At 35.3% G+C, this 24840-nt stretch overlaps 1 protein-coding gene across 1 annotated transcript; it reads right to left on the bottom strand.

Annotated features, from left to right (window-relative positions):
- Positions 1-1030: 1030 nt before the first annotated feature.
- Positions 1031-6652, bottom strand: LOC123656006. The gene has a single exon (XM_045591728.1). The coding sequence runs from the start codon at positions 6650-6652 to the stop codon at positions 1031-1033; it is 5622 nt and encodes a 1873-aa protein (XP_045447684.1).
- Between the last annotated feature and the right edge of the window lie 18188 nt (positions 6653-24840).

Consider the following 24840-nt stretch of genomic DNA (forward strand, 5'->3'; position numbering starts at 1 on the left):
CATTTCGTTTGTACCTATTGTACGGAACTGTTTGTACACGTACAATAAATAATATAGGAGGAGTTAAGGTGCGAAATGACTTTACTCCACGAGTGCTGTTTTTACACTGGTTTATTCATATTAATACACGTTAATACACAATGTATATGAAACGCTTAGTAGACAAAGAACATAAAAATATATATATTGAAATAAATTGAATGGACAGAGTATGTATGTATATACTCTGTACATACTGCCCACTCCAAAAGGGCAATAAGAGAAGACACGGATTAAAATAAAATAGATACATATTAAATGTCAAATATCGGTTACAGCATTAATCAAATTTTGTTGAACACTTAATATTTGATATAATTATTTGAACAGCTAAAAGGAGATAAAATATACTTACAATTCATTTCTATTATGTAACTGAACACCATTCAAAGTTAATAACATATTTCTAATATAATCCTGAATAACACCAAAGTGTTTGTTCATTATGTATTCATTTCTACGTAAAATACTGTGCCTCTATGACACTAGTCTGTTTTTTTAACAATATTTGTAAGTGACTTTCGTTGATTTTATTTTTCTAAATGTCTTTCTCGTATTGTTCAAAAAACCTGTCATCGAGAACGCTGTTGCTAAACAACCAATTCCGTTAACCAAACCTTTTTTCAGCCTACGAGTTTTATTATGAATCATAAGAATATCGTTGTAGTGATTTATATATCGTATCGTATATGACTGACATACTTATTAACGCTCTCTAGGCTTGGCCAATAGGAGGACAGTTTCCGTTCGCGAATGAGGCTCATCTTTTATTTTATAACGCTAAATACAATAAGTAATAATAAACGCTAATATACACCTATTAATATAATAAACAAGAAAAATTGTAAAATGCGTGTATAGAAGATTAAGTAAAAAGAGATTGCATTAAAAGTGTTACTAAAAAATTACAAAAACTATTCCGTGAACTATTCCGGCAGTGCACACTACGTTCCGTTTTCATTAATACGGCGGTGACGTCACGAGCTGTACTTTAGTCGTCAGGGGATAACATCAACGCTTTTGTTTCCTCTTTTACCGGTAGAGGGACAAGCTTAATAATTGGCCTTTTTATGACGCCGTTCTTGGTTTTTACTGATACAACCCGAACGTACCCGTCTTTGCCGGGATGAGTTTCTACAATTCTCCCCAGAGCCCACTTACCAGGAGGCAAGTTTTCTTCTTTAATAACGACAATGTCATCTAGTTCTAGATTTTTGGTAGTTTTACGCCACTTCGAACGAGACTGCAACTCCTGTAAGTATTCGGCAGACCACCTTTTCCAGAACTGCTTATTCATGGATTGTATCATCTTCCATCTGGTAGTTAAACTAATATGTTCAGGGTCTGTCTGTGGTCGAGAGAGTAAAGAGCCTCCGACCAAGAAATGCCCAGGGGTCAGATATACATCCTCTGGGTTTTCTGTTAAACCAACCAGCGGCCGAGAGTTAAGACAAGCTTCTATCTGATGAAGGATGGTGATGAACTCCTCGTAGGTGAGTTTTTGTTCCCCAACCACTCTTTTCAGGTGATACTTCATGCGTTTAACGGCTCCTTCCCACAAACCTCCAGCTTCTGGATTACCTGGTGCGTTAAATACCCACTCAATATTGTAATTATATATGTTACGAAAGAAATCCTGGTTTATAGTTTTTATGATCTGCTCGTACTCTCTTTTGAGCAGCCTGTTAGCGCCCACAAAGTTAGTTCCGTTGTCGCTGTAAACTCGGCGAGGGCACCCGCGTCGAGCACAGAACCTTCTAAACGCAGCTAAAAATCCCGGGGTACTGAGATCTGATACCAGTTCTAAATGAACTGCCTTGGTAGAGAAACATACGAAAACTGCTACGTAGCCCTTTGAGGTTTTAACCCCGCGTCCTTTGTTTATTTTTATGTCAAAATGACCCGTAAAGTCTACACCTGTATGTGTGAAGGGACGTGATGGGGTAACCCTGGGTTGTGGAAGATCAGCCATCAATTGTTGTGACTTCTGTTCACTAAAGCGCCTGCATTTGACGCATTTTCGCAACTCCCTTTTAACGGTGCGTAGTCCACTTATGATCCAATATTTCTCCCTGATAAAAGAAAGTGTTAGTCGAGGACCACCGTGAAGCGTCAATGTGTGTGCTTCAGATATAATCAGATTTGTTAGACGACTGTGACTCGGAAGTATGATTGGATGTTTTGCTGATGAACTTAAAAGTGAGTTATTGAGCCTTCCTCGAACTCGCATAAGTTTATCGTTTTTGTCTATATAGGGACATAGGCTTGATAATTTACTGTTTCGGCTAATGTTTTTGTTATTAATTAAACGTTGGTAATCCTCTTCAAATTCATATTTTTGTATCGTCCTTATAATTACGTCATACGAACGTTGCATTTCTGAGGTAGTTAGATAGCTAAGTCGCGGTACGCTTTGTTTATTTCTTAATGACACTATGTAACGTGATAGCCATCCCAGGTTAACGGCCGCGCGCCTCAGCGAACTGCATTCGTTTATTAATTGAAATATAAATGCATTGTTCTCGTTTAAGGCTGCGTACACACTGAATTTGGTTAGATTTTCTTTAACTTCAATACCGGGGGAAGAGTAGCATTCGCTTTTTATTTTTTTAGAATCGTACTCTCGAAGCCATTCTGGGCCCTCCCACCACAGGGAATGACCTTTTAGTTGTGCTGCGGTCATCCCTCTCGTCGCACAATCTGCTGAATTTTGTTTGGATTCTACATGATGCCAACATGCGGATGGAATAACGTCAGTGATCCGTTTGATCCTTGTAGCTACGAATTGCTTCCACCGGTTGGTATCTCCGTAGATCCAGCCAAGAACAATCATACTGTCTGTAAAAGCATGTATTTTATTTATCTTATTATTTAGCGCTTGCCTAACCTTTGTTATAAGGCGTGATAGTAATAAAGCGCTACAAAGTTCGAGTTTCGGTAGTGTTAATTTATTTTTTATCGGTGCTAACTTTGTTTTTGCGGTGAATAACATTGTTGTGTACTCACCCTTAGCATTAGTGCTTACAAAAATTGCACAAGCATACGCTTTTTCTGAGCTGTCACAGAAAGCATATAGGTTAATTTTATCACTTTCTCCAAAATATCTCGGTATTTCAAAAATTTCAATATTTTGGAGATCTTGCTTTAGTTGTTGCCACTCCTCTACTAAGTGGTGCGGTAACCTTTGATCCCAGGTCATGCAATCATCGGACCAGGTCTTCTGAAATAAAAGTTTAGCCCTGATGGTCAGCGGAGCGAGCCACCCTACGGGGTCAAAAACTTTTGAAATATGTGATAGCAACTGGCGCTTCGTAATATGTGTATCATCATTAATGTCGTAAAATATATTTTTAAATGAGAAGGTATCATATTTTGGATTCCATCGTAACCCCAGTGTTTTTCTGGACTCCGCACATCGGAAGTCTAAGGAGGAGTCCACGTCCTCCGGTGATAAATTTTGAATAAGAGCAGGGTCGTTACTACTCCACTTACGTATTTTCATGCCGGCTCTCATCAATATATTGATCAGCTGTTGTTGAAGTTCCTTAGCCTGTTCGAGACTGCTACACCCTTCTAGAAGATCGTCCATATAAAACGAATTCTTTAAGGCGGCAGCGGCTATGGGATATATTTGGGCATCATCGTCTGCGAGCTGCCTTAATGTGCGCATAGCGAGGTATGGGGCGGCCTTTGTACCGTACGTGATAGTAGTAAGCTGATACTCTCTCAATGGGTCTCCTCGGGATTCCCTCCACACAACACGCTGTAGATGCTGAGCTGACTCATTTACAAGAATCTGACGAAACATCTTTTCGATATCCGCAGTAATTACATATTTATGTTGACGCCAAATTAAAATAAGGCTATGCAGATCCTTTTGTAAATTTGGTCCCCGCTCCATCAAATCGTTCAGGCTGTTACCTGATGACGTTTTTGATGAAGCGTTAAAAACTGTTCGTAATTTAGTGGTAGTTGAGTCAGCTTTTATAACTCCGTGGTGGGGAAGGTAACATGACAGTCCTTGTTGACTGTTATCGACGGGTTTCATATGACCGAGGCTCAAATACTCATTCATAAATTGTTTATAACTTTGAGAAAATTGCTCATTACTAGCTAATTTCTTTTCTAAATTAATGAATTGAGCGATGGCCTTGTTTTTTGATTTACCTAAGTTTTGTTCAAAATTTGGCTTCATAGGAAGCGCTACTTCGTACCTACCGCTCTCTAAGCGTTTAGTGGTATTTTTATAAAGCTGTTCGCAATATTTTTCACTTTCCGTCATGTCAGCGGCACACTCGTTTATTTCCTCAAATTCCCAATAATTCGATATCTCAGATAAATTATTAATAACTACACTACAATTGAATGTTTTCACATTTCCTGATAATATCCAACCCAACCTTGTTTGTTGGGCAATGGGTGCTTTGCCGGGGCCCTTAACTAACCCACTCATTAATATATCGGAATAAACACTAGCATCTAATAATAAATCTATGGGTTTTGAGATGTTGTAATGCGGGTCAGCCAACTGTATGTGCTGGAGATGTTCCCAGGTTTGCTTAGCAAAGGAGACGTTGGGTAAGTTATTTATGACATGATTTATGACTAAGGCTTGTGTTTCAAAAACATAATCGTCGTATATAGACTGACAAGAGAGATTAAGTACTCCTTTACTTTGTTTTGAACCATAACCTATACCGGAAATAGATGCATGGTAACGAGATCTCGGTAGGCCTAGCCACTGCGCAGCATTTTCAGAGATAAGCGAGATTTGAGAGCCCTGGTCGAGTAGAGCCCTCAGGGTAATGTATGAACCATCCGCTGCCTTAGCTTTTACTAATAATGTCGTAAGAAGAATTTCCTCGTCGTCCTTGGAAACATAGTTAACGTTATGATGTCCGTCTGCAACGGGTGTCAGCAATTTGTTCGGCGCGGGGGCACTCGGGGAAGCATGCATCAAGTTACTAGCGGCAGCGGTAAGAGGGGGCGCGGAATATGACGCAAATGAATCGTGTAAAATGGAATTATGTTTACCGTAACATATTTTACACAATTTATTAGAATTGCATGCGTTGCCATCATGACTGAACAAACAATTTGCGCAGATATCCAATTTCTTTACCGTTTTCAGTTTCGCATCCGGTCCTAATTGCGCAAATTTATTACATTTAAACAAATTATGTTTTTGCTTACAAAATGGACAATTCCAAACACGTGTTGTATTGGTCTGGAATTTTCCATTGCGATTTGATGAACGAAATTGATTAATATTACTCGATTCGTTTGTAGGCGATTGATTTTTATTCAAATTAGATTTATAAACATAAGTTAAATCTTTTTTGCTAATCTCTTCGAGGGCTGTAAATTTTCCCTCTAAAAAGTTCATAAGCTCGTTAAGCAAAGGCAAGTCACGTGGTGACTTACGGGCTTCTTTATAATCATTATAGGAAACAGGATCTAATTTTTTACATATTAAATGAACTAATATCGGATCCCATGAAGAAATGTTTACCCCTAAGTTTTGTATAGCATGAATGCATTCCATGCTAGTGTCATAGAGACGCTTAATTTCGTAAGCTGTTTGCTTTTGAACTGTAGGTTGATTCAAAAAGGTCTCTAAATTTTTTGTAAATAACAGTTGGGTGTTATTGTACCTACGGGTTAACAGATCCCACGCAGTATCATAATTATCAGCAGAAATATTAAGATGCTGTATTAGCCTCTCCGCTTCCCCCTTCAACTTGCCCTTTAGATGTTGCATTTTTTGACACTTAGTTAAAAAGTTATTGTTGTGAATTGTTTCGTTAAATAGATCAAAGAAAGTAGGCCACTGAATATATTTGCCTGTAAAAACCGGAATATCTATTTTAGGGGTGGATTGTTGAAGATGGGAAGTGGCTGACAATTTTTGATAAATTGACCTTCTCATATTTTTGTATATTGTTTCATTATAACTAAATTCATTTTCATATTGCGTGTTGGAACCCTGACTTATATGATCGATTTTAAGGTGCAATTTATCGACGGTATCCCAACGCGTCTGCAGATTACGAAGCTCCTCTTCCAGCTCCCACTTATCTATAATAGTATTTAAATTTACAGCTTGTATTTGTCTCGACAAGGCTCTAAAATTTGTTCGTTGTTGTGACAATAATTCTTCAAGCTCTGACTGCAACACGGGTGCGGGAGCGAGCTGTTGGTGAGCGTCGCGCGGCGCCGGCGCGCGCAGCGGGCTGGGCGTCCCGGCGCGACCGGTTGCGTCGCCCCCAGTGCTGACTGATGGCGTGGCCTTCAGTTCGGCGTCCTGGCTACATACGACCGGCTTGTGCTGCAGGGATGGAACGGCCTGATGTGACGCTATCATAAAGCGAACCTTGGCGTAATATTCTTTCGCTCGGTCGTACTGTTCCTCCGCGAAGTATGGCGAGTCGTCCCTAAAAGCCTCTAGCTTGTTGTCATTGGAATTAAATTCCGAACACAGTTTGTCGATGGACTCGAGCTTGGCGTCTAAATATTGACGCGTTTTGCGGCTACTAGGATCTTTCTTGAAATTACGCTCTATTTGCTTAACGGCGTCGAGAATTTCAGCCTGACGCTGGAGTAGCGTATCCATGTTATCAGAAAAAAAAGGAAAGATCTTACTTGAGTTGTTGTTAGGTAGCGCCTTACGGTCACGTCCCTGATGTCCTCTGGGCGTGCGAAGGGGTCACACCAAAAGTACTCTTGACCACAGTTTAAATGTCTCACTTTACTAGCACTAAAAAAGGTCCAGGTTAATATTCTGTTCACTGAACACCGAGCCACGTGTCGCGAGGGAGTGACTGTTTGCCACGTGATGTGTTTAAAGTTCAATAAAAATGTGCTGTTTGCACAGATGTGACTGTTATCACACAGAATTAAACTTTACTGAAATTATCAGTTTCTCGAAGGACCAAAAAATTATTGTACGGAACTGTTTGTACACGTACAATAAATAATATAGGAGGAGTTAAGGTGCGAAATGACTTTACTCCACGAGTGCTGTTTTTACACTGGTTTATTCATATTAATACACGTTAATACACAATGTATATGAAACGCTTAGTAGACAAAGAACATAAAAATATATATATTGAAATAAATTGAATGGACAGAGTATGTATGTATATACTCTGTACACCTATCTATTTATTTATTTATTTAAATGCAAAAAGGTTTTGTAAAAGCAGATAGTACAAATCTGCCAACAATTGATTTAATTATGCTTGCAAAGATTTTTGCATGCTACCCAGACTTCTGTTCTGCCGAATTTTGGAATGTTAAAACATCTTTGTATGTATTACTTGTTATATTAAACTGTTTTTTTTTTTTTGTAATTTAGGTATACCTAATTTGAAAAATACTGTTAGAAAGTGTTAGGTTATGTTTTATTCCTTAAGTTACTGCCAAATTAAGACTTAAAAGTTTTTCTTATGCTAGTATTTGTACAAGTAGACACTACACACCAACGATAGCTATTGTAATTCATTATTTTACACAAAAAACCAAATATTTGTAGCTGTTAACGTTGAACGACAAAAAGTATATGTATAAGGTATTGAACATTTGACGTATTGAACGAGTTCGGTTTTACATACGTCATACACGACTTTTGTTATTAACCATAATACGTCACCAAAATGGCTGATAGCGTTTTCGCGGAAATAAAAAAGGTTTAAAATATAATTTAATTTTGTGGCATGAAAGCGTGTTTATTTTGCCGAAATATATTTTTTTGTAGCTTTTTATTGGAAAATCAACATTTTGAAGTACTTTTTCAAACATAGTGGAATACCCTATTTAAACTCTCGGATGGGGATTTAAACCATGGTCTTCTCGGTCGATTCCGACCAGCCGATTTCCCACCTGAGGTATTACAACTTTATTAACAATTGCGAAATTTACCTGCGTATTCTAAAGATATTGTAGCTATTTTTTATTGCCTAAAACAGGGATAAAACGACATTTTTAAAAATGAATCCTAGCTACATCGATTTATCGCCCCCGAAATCCCCTGCATACTAAATTTTATGAAAATCGTTGGAGCCGTTTCCGAGATTCAGATTATATATAGACATACAAAAATTGCTCTTTTAATAGTATTAGAATAATAGTCTTAAAATAACTTCACGAGAAATCAGTGATTGCAGAAAATAAAATGGTAATGGAAAATCAAACGATACAAAGCCGTATCAGTTAAAATATTTTAAATTAAGACGTTTTGACGCGACAACGTCTAAAGGGGGTCTAAATAGCTCAAAAATTACTTGCTAGATCGCAATCAAATTGAACACACGATACAGACCACCTTTCGATTGAAATAAAAACCATAGAAATAGGTCCACCCAGTCAAAACTGCTGAGATAACACACATAAAAAAGTACAATCCAATTGAGAACTTCCTCCGTTTTTGGAAGTCGGTTAAAAATGGCGCGTCGCAGGTCGCAGTGCTGCCACACATACGAGCGGAGGCGGGTTACGAGCAAAATTTCAAACTTGTCGAATCGCAAACGAAATTACTCGGCGGTTTTAAATTACGCCTACTTAGGGTGACACACTAGCGAAAAAGGACGTCGAGCTACAAGTTCGCGAACTTACTCGCACGTCTATCCTCCCCTTAATAAAACGATGAATGACGGCTACATGCACGAAAAGGATGACTCATTGTAGCGTTACGGCCATTCTCCCGTTACGCTCATTTTACGCTTGCGCCGTATCTATCCCTCTTCCACTCGATTGGTCTATCATATGCGTTCGAGGAGATGTTTTGTCATGACGTTGTCACGTTAATTTATCGTTCGTAAACCAACATTACCGACAACCAATTTTTTTATCCAAATCAACGCCAGGAAACCGCGCGGTACTACTATTTTATTTATACCTAATTATGACGAATGAACGAAATGTTTATTGTAACATCGAAATCTCACGACCGTAAATAAAAAGCATGATGCTTGATGTCTTAACTAATATCATATATTTGACGACGTGTTCGGGCATTGGTCACGGCATTGGCTGTTGGGCTTGTGATTGCGGTATCGGCCATATAGATGTTCCTCACGGTCTGGGCTTTTGTGCTTGTGTATTATATTAACTAGGGGAGGCCTATGTCCAGCAGTAGACTGCAATAGGCTGAACTAGCTGACTGAATGACTAATAAGCCCGTAGAAGAGATAGTATAGATAGCTTTAAGAGTTAAAGGCCAATATAGGAAAATCGGTTCTTTAATTCATTGGTGGAACATTAACGAATTTAGAGAAATGCTCAGTAATTTCACAATGTCTGCTTATTTATGAGAGATCATTAGGTAATTATATGTTTTTCTTTGTCTATGTGATAAAGTCATCAGTATATATGGTAAAGTTGGTTCGCTTAGTTTTTATGTTAGAAAAACAACAAACATCAAACTCTGAATTATTCGTTCGTTTAAAAAAATAGTGTCAAATATTTTCGGATTAATTCTTTATAAAAAACGCTCAACAAAATATTTTAAGCATGTAGTCTTAGCAGAATAAAGACGCGATGAGAGTGAAAGCATATTATTTCTCGTAGGATAAAACGAATAGATAGAGGTCTTTAATATAAACGAAGCAGACTTTAGTACTCTCGAAAAATGCAAGCGAAGTGGTCGGTTGGGTACACATTGAATTTTTAAAGCGCTGGTTTTGTGGCTGTCAGCTTCTGGGGGTTTCCTGCTATTGCGTTTTACATCGACTTTACTACGTATAAACTTTATACATGTATCTGATATATTTTTCGCCACATATGTTTAATTTAGTATTAGTAATTTATTTATATTTACTTTGCATAAATATTGTATCAGTATTTTATACCAATGTCTTATTAGTTAGACTGAAAAGATTTCTTTCATATAAATATACATAGGTATATACATATATTAAGTACTCATACATATATTAAGTAGTAAGGAGTAACTATATTCACATTTTTACTAATTATGGACAGCTTTTCATACATATATCGAGAAGTATTTTGCTAGTTGTTTTTATTATTAAATAATTGAAAATTATGGGTAAAATTAGAAATACTCTGTACGATAAATTCTGTTTACTATTTTGCTTATTAATCAATAATATGAAAAAAAAACAATTTTGTTTATAATAGTACTTTTATCGGAATAACATTTACAGAAAAAGCTAAATGAGTTGTGTCGTCTCGGTCAGCGCGAGGTCCGCTGCGGCTTCACTTCGGCCCTCAATATATCAATGTAGACAGGACGAAAATTGGACTGGACCCTTGTTAATGTCCCGCACTTAGGCCCTTCCACCCTTGTTTGTGATTATTTATTTAAGACTTATTGATACACCTATATCTTTCACGAAAGAGAGAAATTTGCTCATGCAGAGATTCATTTATTAAATCTACACGCAGAGTAAACAAAAATTTTTTTTTGGTAATTCGTTTTTCTATTATGCTGGCGTTTTTTTTTTGTCGGTTATTAATATAAATAAGTCAGTTAAAAATATGCTTCGCTTAAGTAGAGTTAAAAATACCCATACAGAAAAATACGCAGACTGGAATTCTCGTCAGTTATAAATAGGCAGGTTAGCAGTAGCTTTTTACCATACACGTGTACTTTATTAACTGACTTCCAAAAAAGGAGGAGGTTCTCAATTCGATAGTTTTTTTTTTAATGTATGTTACTTCAGAACTTTTGACTAGGTGGAGCGATTTCGACAAATTTTCTTTTGATCGAAAGGTGGTGTGTGTCATTTGGTCCCATTTAAATTTATTTGAGATCTAACAACTACTTTCCGAGTTGTATTTAATAATGCGTTTTTACTTGACGCTTTTTTCGTCGACCTACGTTGTATTATACCGCATAACTTTCTACTGGATGTACCGATTTTGATAATTCTTTTTTTGTTGGAAAGGAGATATCCCAAGTTTAGTACCATGATAAGGAAACCAGGATCTGATGATGGGATCCTAGAGAAATCGAGGGAAACTCTCGAAAATTCGCAATAACTTTTTACTGGGTGTACCGATTTTGATAATTTTTAATTTAATCAAAAGCTGATGTTTATTATGGGGTCACATATAAATTTTATCGAGATCGGATTACTACTTTTTGAGTAATCTTTGATAATGCGTAGTTACTTGACTATTTTTTCGTCGATCTACGTTGTATTATTACTCGTCCATGTAATTGAAGTCGGTTTTTTTTTCATTTGCGAGCAAACACAATTATATGTAGACGAGTTCGTGTGCTGAGAATGTGTAACTTTTTTTTGGAAATTCTGGTCGGATTTCGTAGATAGATTCGATTCGGATTCGTAGTTGAAATTTTATGATATTTAGACTTTTGTAATAATATTGAAGATAGGGTAAAATTCTGAAACGCTAAACGCCAAACAATTCTGAAACGCTAAACGCCAAAAAAAAATCTAATTATAGATCTATTGAATATTTTCGCAAAACTTTTTAACTAGTTTAGTGATTTTCCTACAATAAGTCCAAAACTTTCCAAGTCCTTGGAAACTCTCCGCTACTTACAAGATATAGGTAGGTACCATATATATGGTAAAACCGGGAGAGATGCCGCAGTGGGATAGATGCCTCACGTTCTAAAAACCTAACATCCCGAACTCACAAATAAAAATTAATCGCATAAGTAGGAGTAGAAGTCACCCCGTACCTCAGATATCTACAGATATTCGTGTGGCAAGGACGCGTTTGGATCGTGTGTGTAATTTTCTCCGTGGTGAAATTTACAAACACGTCAAAGTTTTAAAGGTTAGTATTTAAGGTTGTATAATTTTATAAATAGTAATAAATTCCGTTATATTTTTTATCACGTCTATATACTGGGTCATTGAGTCTGCATATAGTTGTAAATAGATGCTATTTTGTTTATAATTTATTTAAAAAATACGTGGGCATCTATCCCAATCACAAAGGATAGTTGCCCTGATTTTTTGAGGTATAGGTGCCCTTAGGGGCATCTATCCCTTCATTCACCATATACAGAGTAAGTTTATATGTATAATTTTTTTTGTGTCTGTTATATTTTTTATGTATTTACGTATATTTATGTTTGGATGTTTTACTGATTCTAGCAGAACTATGCCACGAAAATATAAAAGAAAGGAAGAAATGCGAGCTCGAGTATGTCCTTGGACTATAGAAAACCTACAGTCAGCTTTCGATGAGAAAGTATGATTGTGCAATGTGCATGTTGACACTTGATATGAATATTTTAGACCAACAATTAAGAATTTATACTTTTGTTGAATAAATGCTTGTAGATATGGGAGAAAGTGATAGCGCGACGAATGAGAGAAGAATGTCAGAACCAATTTGGATTTATGCCGGGCCAGGGAACTACGGACGCCATATTTGCACTCCGCCAACTCTGCCAAAAAATATCGACTCGCACAAAAAGACTTACATATGGTGTTCGTGGATCTGGAAAAGGCATACGATAAGCCCCCGTAAGGTTCTGTGGTGGGCTATGAAAGGGAAAGGAGTGCCAGAGAAGTATGTACGACTTGTTCAGGCGATGTATGATAGAGCTAGCACCCACATCCGGTCCGAAGCCGGAGTAACTGGCAAGTTCAATGTGGCTGTAGGTTTGCACCAGGTGTCGGCTTTAAGCCCGTATTTATTCCTCCTAGTAATGGATGTTCTAACATCAGACATACAGGAGGAAGCACCCTGGTGTATGCTGTTTGCTGACGATGTTGTTCTTGTCGGAGATAATGCTCTTGAGGTACAGAGTAGACTGGGAAAATGGCAGGAAAGACTGGAGGGCGCGGGATTGAGAATAAGTAGATCTAAAACCGAGCACTTATTCTGCAATTTCAGCGGTTTGTCCAGTTTTTCCCATATTTCGTTGGAAGGTGTAACCCTACCAGTCTGCTCCGACTTCCGGTACTTTGGGTCATTAATACAAAATGACAGCAACATAGACCGTGACGTGAAAAATAGAATAAATGCGGGATGGATGAAATGGCGACAGGTTTCTGGAACAGCTTGTAATCCACGAATGCCCCTTAAACTTAAGGGTAAAATCTATAAAACGATCATAAGACCTGTCGTAATGTATGGATCAGAATGTTGGGCAACAAAAGTGACGGATGAAAGAAGAGTGCACGCAGCCGAGATGAGAATGCTAAGATGGATGTGTGGAGTAACGAGGAAAGATCGGATTAGAAATGAGTATATAAGGGGAAGTTTGAAAGTAGCACCCGTACAGAGAAAATGAGGAGCAATAGGTTAGCGTGGTATGGGCATGTAATGAGGAGGGATGAACGCTATGTTGGTAAAACAATGTTAGGGATGAATGTCGAAGGGCGAAGAGCGATCGGCAGACCGAAAAAGTGGGATAAGGGCAGGAAGATGATAATGAATAAATGCTTGTAAAATTTAATTATATATATATATATATATATATATATATATATATATATATATATATATATATATATATATATATATCATGTTGAAACTTAAGAATTTATATTTTAGTTAAACAAAAGCTCTAAAAATTTAATTAGGTACAGTAATCTGTGTGATATAAAAATTATATTCTAATTATAACAATTAAAAGATATAAAAAAAACACAAAATTTTTTCATTGCTATGGCCCATGTTTCTTGGAGACAATCGATGTTTTAGGAGTAGAACTAACCTAACCTAACCTAACATTTGGTTTGGGTTTTTCATTTACACGGTTTAAAGGGCATCTATCCTACTCACTATTTTCATGGCGGGGCAACTATCCATATAGGTAGGCATCTATCCTCAAAAAAAAGGGTTCACGAAAAGCTAATTTCTGCTTAATCTGCATTGGCTAGGTTGAAAAAAAATAGTCATAATTCAACATAAAGGATTGAGCTAGCTACATTAATAAAAATTATTCGTATAAAAATCATATTTTTAAAATTAGGTGACTATTCCAAAAAGTGCGGCATCTATCCCGGTTTTACCCTATATATATACACAATATAAAAGCGAAAGGTCACTCACTCATCACGAAATCTCCGAAACTATAACACATACAAACTTGAAATTTGGCAGGTAGGTTCCTTATAGGACAGAGATATTCGTTAAAAACGGATCTTACGAAACCTGGCTCCTGAGGGGGTAAAACGGGGGTTGGAAGTTTGTATGAAAGTCCTATGTTTTTGAAGAAAGAGACTTGAAACTTAAAATGTATATTCTATAGATGGTGAGAAGGTGTTCAAATAATGTATCTTTAGAAATCAACTCCCTTTAGGTATTAAAACAGGGGATGGTAGGTTGACTCACTCATCATGAAATCTCCGAAACTATAACAGCTACAGACTTGAAATTTTGGCAGGTAAGTTCCTTATATGGCGTAGAACTCCGCTACGAACGAATTTTACGAAACTCGACCCCTAAGAGGATAAAACGGGGGATGGAAGTTTGTATGAAAGTCCTATGTTTTTGAAGTAAGAGACTTGAAATTTAAAATGTTTGCTCTATAGATGGTGAGGAGGTGTCCAAATAATGCATCGTAATATATATAAAAGAGAAAGGTCACTGACTCACTCATTACGAGAACTCAAAAATCGCTGGATGGTCCATCCATCCAGGATGGACAAAGATGAAATTTGGAAGGGAGGTAGATTATAGTTAATCGACGTCCGCTAAGAACGGATTTAGCGATATTCCACCGCTAAGGGGGTTTAATTGGGGTTGATAGTTTGTATGAAACATATACAGCAGCTATAAGTTCGCCTGATAGGTTATTTATACTGCAGCCTAAAAAAATGTGGTGTATAGAGAGATTATATAAAAATAAATATTAAATTATACTAAATTGTGCCTTTGAAAAAGGTACTTAGAGTGATAAGCATTTCATGTGACTGAAATAAAAAATAATTTGCGTTAAGCATCTTAATAGTAATGCATATCTTCATAACCACGTGGGCGTAATCGCGGGCAACAGGTAGTGTATTATAAAACAAAGTCCCCAAAGGTGTATGTGATCGATTCCTTAAAAATCTACTGAACGGATTTTCATGCGGTTTCATCAATGGAGAAAGGGCTTCAAGAGAAAGGTTTACGGAACGGCTAAGCCGATTTTGATGAGAATTTTACTAGAAGTTTGCCGGGAAAACTTTGTGACACACTGATTTCAACGCGGGCGAAGCCGCGGGCACAGCTAGTATTTATATGTACACTAGCTGACCCGCAAACGTTGTTTTGCCATATATATGTTATTAACCCCCTTAATCCCCCCTCTCTTATAGCTTAGGGGTATGAAAAATGGATGTTGGTCGATTCTCAGACCTACCCGATATATACAAACAAAATTTCATAAAAATCTGTTCAGCCGTTTTGGAGGAGTATGTTAACTAACATTGCGAGACGAGAATTTTATATATAAAATATGATATAGGTAAGAACCACTTTACAAGATACAGGTAGGTACTAGGGCTAGAACGTAGCTCATAAACCCTTTCCTGGTATTTAAAAACTATCTCTTAATGTATTTAAGTTGATTTCTGGGTAAGAATGAAAAATGTATTATAATAAAATTAACCGTTCATAGTTTTCTTTTTTGTTATTGTGTACTATAACAATAAATAATTCTTTATTAGCCAAAATTCGGTAATTATTATTCCAATTATACCTTTTCATAGACCCTTGGGAGTTCGAGTTGTGTAAGAATTTTATTAGATACGCAAATATGATTATACAGGCGTAATAAATAAGGTAATAATACCATATTTTCTCTCGTGGAACTAAACCAAAATCTAAATATGATAAATGTACTAGTTATGTTGCAGCTATTTTTGCGAAGTCCCGAGACGAAATTTTTCGATATAAATCTATCTGTTATTATCCTTAACCTCAACTATCGACTAAGTTTTAGAGTTACTGAAAAATGTTATACCTAGCTATAAATAATAATAAAATATTTATAATGACACTATAATTGCTAGGCAACTTGTCACCGAAGCGTATAATGGCTAGGTACTAATCGTAAGCTTTACGACGACTACTATTAGGTTGATTGCGAAATAGAAAATATTTTTTTGTTAGAACGACTTTTTTTCAATTTTAGAAAAGTTTACACAAAGTCAAATACCTACAATAAATTGCAAAATCTTTCTAAATTCGGAAGACCGGTTGTGTTATGTTGAATTAATAAAACTGTTTTAAAATAAATGGTATCAATTTTTTTGGAAGATATTAATATTCATTCATAACTTTTTTTATAATAAATATGTTTTGTTTTTCAATTATCTAATGTTGATTTACGTGAAGTTCAACGGATATAGTCAAACACAATATCGTGTTTACGCAAGTCCTTCTTGATACGAGTATGTCAACGTCGAACGGCGATTTGTATGTCAATTATTGTTGAAACCCTTGACGTCATTGTCACATACATACGCCCACTGACGTGGTGTATGGGTAAAACGAACGATTTTTTAATGGTAGGTTAGTCAGAACAAAATTTAATAACTTTTTTACATGATTTCTATAAAATGCGAAAATTAAAGTGTTTACTTGCAAACGAAAAAAAAAACCGACGACAAAATAGTCAAGTAAATATGCATTATTAGAGATACGGTAATTACATTTACATACATTATGATACATTTATGGTAACAACCAGGACCGACAGGAACCGGAACAGGATTGTTTTTTCACATGATCTATCCCGAAAGGAATCGAACCCGCAAATCGTCGATGTTTTAAGCGCCTTAACGCACCACTACACCAGAGCGGTTGTTAGAGAACAGAGGTATTAGGGATAAATCAAAAAGCACTAGTCAGATCTCGATCAAATTTGAATGGGACTATATGATAAGCATCAGCTTTTGATTAAAAAAAGAATCATCAAAATCAGTACATCCAGTAAAAAGTTATGAGGTAACACATAAAAAATACAGTCGAAAATCAAAAACTTCCTTATTCAATGGCTTCAAAAGCACTTTTTAATTAGTTTTTAATTAATTATAGTTAATGTGAAATTAACACCGACACCGACACCGGAAGGTAGATTCTGCAGAGAAGAATCGCTAAGAAACTCCTCAGTTAAAGTTCACCTCACTTTAAATTTCTACTACAATTATAGAAACTTTAGTCACATCTTTAGCTGAATAAGAAATTTGTCCAAGCTTTTAACATTAGTACTTTTAACTGAATTTTTTATTTATTTTCAAGAAAAAATACGTAGGTAAATGAATCTTTATTTTTACCGGAATAATAGACCATTTTAAAAGATTTTATTTTTCGAACAAACTCCACGAATTTTCTTCGTATATTTTTCGTAAGTAGTGCACAAAGTAATGCGAGGTCACGCATGCAAGAGGAAGGTGCGATCTCGGAGCACACTTTGCGCTTGGAGAGCGACTCTCTGGAGCGTGGAATGACCTAGACTAGACGTGCTTCCAAATGAAATATGTGGCAGGATTCCACATGATAACTAGGAGGATATTTAATTAATGTCTCAAAATATTTGACTGATCCATGCTGTATATTTTAAATGAATTATTATATTTTCATATCCGCAATTTTCATAATTATAAAATTTTTTAATGAAATAATAATATTTGGTAAAGATTTTTTGAATATTGCATTCAATATATCTATGAAAATATAACCGGGTCAGATTTTTAATGGCATAAGTTAGTTTTTACAGTGGTTAAGTGTCTCTTTGTGAATCGCAATTATTGCATTACTAACCGTATTCCCAAGGTAATTTACCCTGCGGCGATTTTTCGAAGCTTATGATACAAAATCTAACTTTTAGAGTAAAAAGATAGATTTTTATATAAACGTACCATGTTTTAACGTAGTTTAGCGAATTTTATAAAGTCAGATACGAATATTGGACCTGTATTTATAAATTCATAAATACCAATTTTTAACTATAATTATAGTATAATCGAATGAACTATACCATAATTTGTTTAAAATATCACCCACTTTATAACGACAGTAATAGCATCAAGATAACAAATGTACTACAATAAAGGAGAGAAGCGAAACGATTTCATGTAATAAAATCGAGCATGTTTAAATGGTTTTAGTTCAAATAAGACAATATACCTTTAGCCAAAAATGATTGTTTGAGTATTAATTTGTTTCAGAATTATAAAAATAAAGGCCTCACATTGTCGGTTTTCATTTCTTTGAGTGCCGCAAACACATTATAAATTTAATCCAAACTACCTGAATTTGACCTGACCTGACGACGCCTTGGTCCAACGGTCACAGCGCTAGTTCGTGGCTGTTGCGCTGGCGGTTGCGGGTTCGATCCCCGCACATGACATTTGTATTGGCCATACAGATGTTTGTCGTGGTCTGGGTGCTTGTGCAGTCCTTGTGGGTCTCCCCACCGTGCCTTGGAGAGCACGTTAAGCCGTCGGTCCCGGTTTTTATCATGTACACTTGATAGTGATCGTTTAGGGAATATATCCGCCAACGCGCATTGGAGCAGCGTGGTGGATCCTTTTCCTACACGGCGAAAGAGGCCTATGCCCAGTACTCGGTTATTACAGGCTGAATCGTACCTGAATATGGCATCATACAAATACTGTAGTTTCATTAAAAATATTAAAACTGCAGTATGATACCATTCAGATTCTGTAGTTTCAACATTTGTATAATCATAAGCGTTTACGTAGGTATGTTTGTACATGTGTAATTTTGTAAATTTGTAATTTTGTAAATTTTGTAATGTGCTTTGTACATCTCACGATATACCTTGTAGCGTCCCACTACTTTTCTTTAGTTTGTTATTTTTAAAAACTTCTACCTGAGGTATTACGTGGAAATGTGTGGAGTCGGGAGATAAAATAATACAACGAAATACAATATTCAGCTGAACAAGGATTGAAAGAAAAACATGGGTTTTAAGAGAAAATTTACAAGTAGCTATAACAGATACGTCACGGTTAACTTTACAATTACTTTTTGGTGACAGTCAACATGTATTTAATTCAATAGGTATTTATCAAGCTCCAAATATTTCGTAATCAGATACTCTATCTTCTAGATTAAAAAACAATATTCATTTTTCTAAGACTTGTACATACATAGCTGGATAACGTATTACACTACAACGTTATTAGCAATTAAAAGTTAGTGGAGTGATCCCACAAGTATTGAGTCATATTCTGAAAAAAATAATATAATTTATGGTTCATTATCGATTAGTAAAAGTAAGTAATAAAGCTTTTTTTTGGATTCAGTTAATTCGAATGAAAAACAAATTTGTTTACCTGTCGCAGTCCATTTCACCGAATCTATTTGACCAATTTAATTGAGTGTAAATGTCACAGGTAAATGGTTCAAATAGCTGTTTAATTGAAAGGCTAGTCCTTTCATTAAACAATACTATTCAACCAATGACATGACAATGACATAAATATGAATATTTGAGACCAAAATGTTGATGCGTATAACATAAAGCTATCAATTTTTGTTTACATAATAATTTTCATGGTGTTGCTGTAGAAGGACAATGTTTAAAATAAAATTACTTGCAAATTGTGCTGGCAAGTTTCTATATAGGCAGAAGAGTTTATCTGGACTTTTAAAATGCGTTACTTTCGGGATATACTCGTATTATCGTTTATGACTCTAAAAGCTTGTATACTTACTAAGTATAACAGACTGAATGATTGTAACTGAACTAGACGTTAATGAATTACAACTAAGTATTCATTTTAATTTTCGTTTTCTCTCTCAAGGGAACCGTGCAGAATTTCGGGAAAAAAGAATTCAGTTTTATAGTGTATAGCACGAACTCAAACAATACCTAACTTCATTTAAATTCATTGAGTCATTATATAGAACAGAGAATAGAAATTAATAGACATACAAAAATAAGTGAGATTATATGTGGCTTCAGTATCAATTTTTTTTTGCGAATAATGCGATATCCACACTCTCTTTAATGTTCGTGCCTTTTTTATGCCGTCAGACATTTAATGTTTTTCCTATGCGCGATTCAATTTACTACTATGTAAATCGGCAGTTCTGTGACTATCTAGTTTTTTTTTTTTATATCTATAAATATACTTAGTATACATATCGTGAAAACCCCAAAATAATAAAATTAATAGAAACTCTTTATTTTACCTACACTAAGAATAAGCAATATTACAAAAAACAATAGGAGATACTCGTAAATAAATGGGGGCCTTATCGCTGATGAGCGATCTCTATCAGACAACCTTATGGCAGAGGAAATGATACATAGATGGTATAGGTGTACAGTAAATACAAAAATTTAATATAAAAATTAAAAAAGTAGAAATACGTGAATAGTATGTATAAATAGACATTATAATAGACATACAAAATGTATATGTAATTATTTTAATCGTATCATAATATTTAATTATCTATTAAGTGTACAGACGATAATATGTGAATAGATAGATAATGTTAAGGATTAAAATTAAAGGAAATAGTGTTTTACAGACTTCTTGAAAATTTCAAGTCAATTAGCAGGTCTAATGTGTAAAGGTATGTACTTAGGTAGTTTTAAAGTTGAACAGCTTGGACAGTAAATGATGGGGAGGAATCTTAAGAAGTAAACTATCATCGAAGCACAGGTTTCGCTCATGGGACTCGTTGAGATACTTAAACCGTTCTCTTAGGTAAGGAGTAACAGGATTATGTATATAGAATAACAAATAATATATAGTATAACAAAGTAAGAATGTTAGTATTCTTGCGTTTGTTAGATAAACAAATAACGATTAAAAAAAATTATTTGTGTGTTTTTTCCACGTTTTTTCTCTGTTCTTGGTATCTTCATTTTGAGTCAGCTTGATAGAAAGTTATATTTTCTATAGCTACTAATATTATAAAGAGAAAAGATTCGATTTTTAGTTTCAGTGTAACTTTGATCTGTTTTGAGAATTCTTTTACTAGTAAAGTCCAACGTTTTCACTGAGTGCCATAGGCTATATTTTAACAGAGAAAAAAAGACTGAAGTACCTATATAATAATACTTTAAAATAAGTTTGTATTAAATATATTATTATAGTAATTTGACGACGCGTTGACGCAGCGGTCACAGTACTGACTGTTGTACTGGCGGTCGCGGGTTCGTTCCCCGTTCATGACAGATATTTGTATTAGCCATATAGATGTTTGTCGTGGTCTGGGCGTTAGTGCATGTGTATTGTGTGTGTTTCCAGACCCCCAACACAGGAGAAAATCCTACTGGGGGCCGTTGAGTGTGAAGCGTTTATTTATATATAAAAAAATATCTATCTTTCGAATATTTTCAAACTCAGCTTAGAAATAGTCATGGCTGTATGGTCTTTAAATGTAAAAATAAAAATAAACCAAACCGTATACCGCTGTCTCTGAAAGAGGCGGTTTCATTTTTCAAACCTATGTGGATATTAGCAAAATGTTGACGCAAAGCGTCGCTTGTTTGAAGAATGTTTCGTCGCTATTTCATGGTAGTAAATCGAGCTTTTTTTATTGTATCAAAGTTTTTAAGAACAATAATGTATTTTGATTAGTAAAATTTTGTTTTACAACAATATTTTTTATGCTTGTAATTCGATAATAGAACAAAGCTTGGTATAAAACAAGGTAGTGTTGTGTCACAATACCCGTATTTGATTTCTGTGTAAAAAAACATTTGATTAAAAGTGGTGTTCGACTTTGAACTGTATCAGATTGATTTTGGTGTAGTAAATATTATGTTGATCATAACAATAAATAAAATAATAATTAAAAATAAACAAAAAACCCGCCTGCGTGAAGAATAACTAATAGAAAATCAACTGAAAAAGCTGGAACAAGATAAAAATGCAATATGCACACAAAGTCAGCGAAATATATAGAAACAATATCAAACATTTTGTGCTGTACATTTAAAATATATTAATACGGTAGTCCTTCGAAACTTTATGCATCGTCGTACATAACATGCAGTCGGAGACATGCACACAGAGAGAATGATTTGACTTATCCTTCAATTTCATGCCTCCGACTGCATATTATCTACGACGTTGCATAATGTAGAGATAGCAAGCCCGGAGAAAGATCTCACTCTGCTCAAAGCAACGTAAGCCTGACCTTTAGCAAATAGGTGACTGCTTAAGTCAACAACTATTAGTTTTAATATAATGAAATTATTATTAAAATTATTTGTTTGTATTTGGTATTATGTATTTGTTATTGATTTTATTAATGTAATTGTAAATTGGTGTGACATTTATTAATTTTTATTTGTAATTTTAATTGTATGTTTTTTTTAACCATTGTATTTTATTAGAAAGCCTACATACACCCCGAAGTTGATCGTCGCCTAGGAGACGAATTTGACATGGCATAGGCGTGGGAAAGAGCAAAGTCCACATTTTTTAAACTTTAATATTGTATTTCTGTATTAGTATTACGGTAATAATAATCATGATATACCTTTTTAAAATCCTTGTATTGTGCCCTTCAATTCGATACCCATATTGTAGTATTCGAGAAAAAAATTTTTTTTTTCATTAACTACAATGGCTTCGCGCAGCCGCCATGTTTGATTTTTTTTAATGTCACCTATCTAAGAACACTTGGGCAGCTAAGACGAACCTAACGATACCTCAATTATGTAAATCCGTTCAGTGGTTCTGGAAATATGAGGTAGTAAAGAATATTACATACATACATACATACAAGATACGCGCGAAAAACATAACCCTTCCTTGGCAGTCGGGTAATAATCAGTATTATTACAGTACAAACTTCAAAAAATTATAAATTATATTATTTTTTATGGACCTATGAAATAATTGTTCATGTTTCTTTCAAATATCGCTGTTTTTGTCTGTATAGTTATGTATTAAAAAAAGCTAATGGTCGCCCAGTGTTCGAATTTCGACTATAATTAATTTAAATTATAAATTTTAACACGCTGCGTTGGCGCAACAGTTACAGCCACGGATTGTATCTGTTGCGATGGCGGTTGCGGGTTCGATCCCCGCACATGACAAACATTTGTATTGGCCATACAGGTGTTTGTCGTGGTCTGGGTGTTTGTGCAGTCCTTGTGGGTATCCCCACCGTGCCTCGGAGAGCACGTTAAGCCGTCGGTCCCGGTTGTTATCATGTACACCTGATAGCGATTGTTACTCATAGTAGGGAATATATCCGCCAACCCGAATTGGAGCAACGTGTTGGATTAAGCTCTGATCCTTCTCCTACATGGGGAAAGAGGCCTATGCTCAGTAGTGGGATATTACAGGCTGAAGCGATTCGATAAATTTTAACATTATTAAGGTTCTATTGTCAAATACTATACTTCTATAATAATAAACAAAAGAGTATATATGCGCGTGTGTGTCAAATACATGGTAGTGTGTGTAATTTTTTTTATAGATTTAATAATAAAAAAATTTGCACTCTGCACTTCTATATGTTATCTATTAGAGTGCGAAATTCATATTCATCCGTTCGCGTAATCTTCGTAAAAAGGGGTATAAAGTTTTTGCTTCACGTATTAATATATGTACATAACTAGCTGCTGCCAGCGACGTCGTCTGCGTGAACGCTATACAGCACCAAAAAACCTACGATTATACCTTTTAAAATAACATTCATTTACCCGTTTCTTCTTTACATTTCATATCTACAGAAAAATCTCATAGATGGCGCTGCTTTAAAATTGTCTTGTCTACTTATATTCATTTAATTATGTTGATCGGCTTAGTTACTTATATTGCGCGATTTTTATAGTGTGAAGCTAGCTTATATAGCATGGTTATTAACATAATAACAACAACATTCAAATATGCGTCGTTAGATTACACGTTGTTACAGAATGCGTTGAGGAAATAAAGGTTCACTGCTCGTTCCTGGTAGGTGATAGCATGATAATATGTGGCCTATATGTTGACCCGACTTCTTAATAATATTCGTGCCAAATTTAAAGTAAATCCATGCGGTGCTTTTTGAGTTTATCCCGGACATACATACAGACAAACAGACAAATAGACAAAAATTCTAAAAACTATATTTTTGGCTTCGGTATCGATTGTAGATCACACCCCAAGTATTCTTTAAAAAAAATATTCAATGTACAGTTTTGACTTTCCTACCATTCATGTATAGATAATATATATAGATATCTGTAATTGACATGTTTTATTTTTATTAATAAATATATAACATGATAATAAAAGTTTCAGTCTCGGTAATTACAATCGTACATCACATTTATAATTCAGCCATTTATGCAAAGAATATATTAAGAGACCTACAAAATAAGAAATTTAAAGAAATATTGTATAACAATATTCTGCTTTAGGAAGGTTTTATACAGACCTGGTGAAATATATATTTTTGTTAATATATTTCGCTTAACGTTTTACAAGAGTAAAGCAATTTAATAACGAGGGTTACCGAAACGAATTGTGGAAGAGTACGGCGTAAGTTAATTACACTAATGAACAAGCGAAGAAGGTGCGCTCAAAAAAATCCGCCCCAAGATCACTCCGAAGTCTTTACTACAATGTTCATCGCGCGGTTCATTAGCGCCTGAACGATCGGCAAGGGTAACATGCTGCTTTTTAAAGTATTTCGTATTGAAAAGAAAAACATAATTGCATTAATGTATATAAATAAAAATGAATGTTGCTAAGCGCAAAACTCGAGAATGGCTCGACCAATCGGCAATTTTTTTTTGTATGTTCCTTAAGGCCCACGGAAGGTTTTAATACTAAAAAAAGAAATAATAAACGCTTCACACTCAACGAATCCCCCAGTAGGATTTTCCTGTGTTGGAGTCCAGAAACACAAATACACAAACAC

The sequence above is a fragment of the Melitaea cinxia genome, chromosome 8 (assembly GCF_905220565.1).
Source record: "Melitaea cinxia chromosome 8, ilMelCinx1.1, whole genome shotgun sequence".
Taxonomy (NCBI): domain Eukaryota; kingdom Metazoa; phylum Arthropoda; class Insecta; order Lepidoptera; family Nymphalidae; genus Melitaea; species Melitaea cinxia.

Bases quoted from the DNA above. Each gene is read 5' to 3' on its own strand.
- LOC123656006 (XM_045591728.1), bottom strand. From the start codon at position 6,652: ATGGATACGCTACTCCAGCGTCAGGCTGAAATTCTCGACGCCGTTAAG.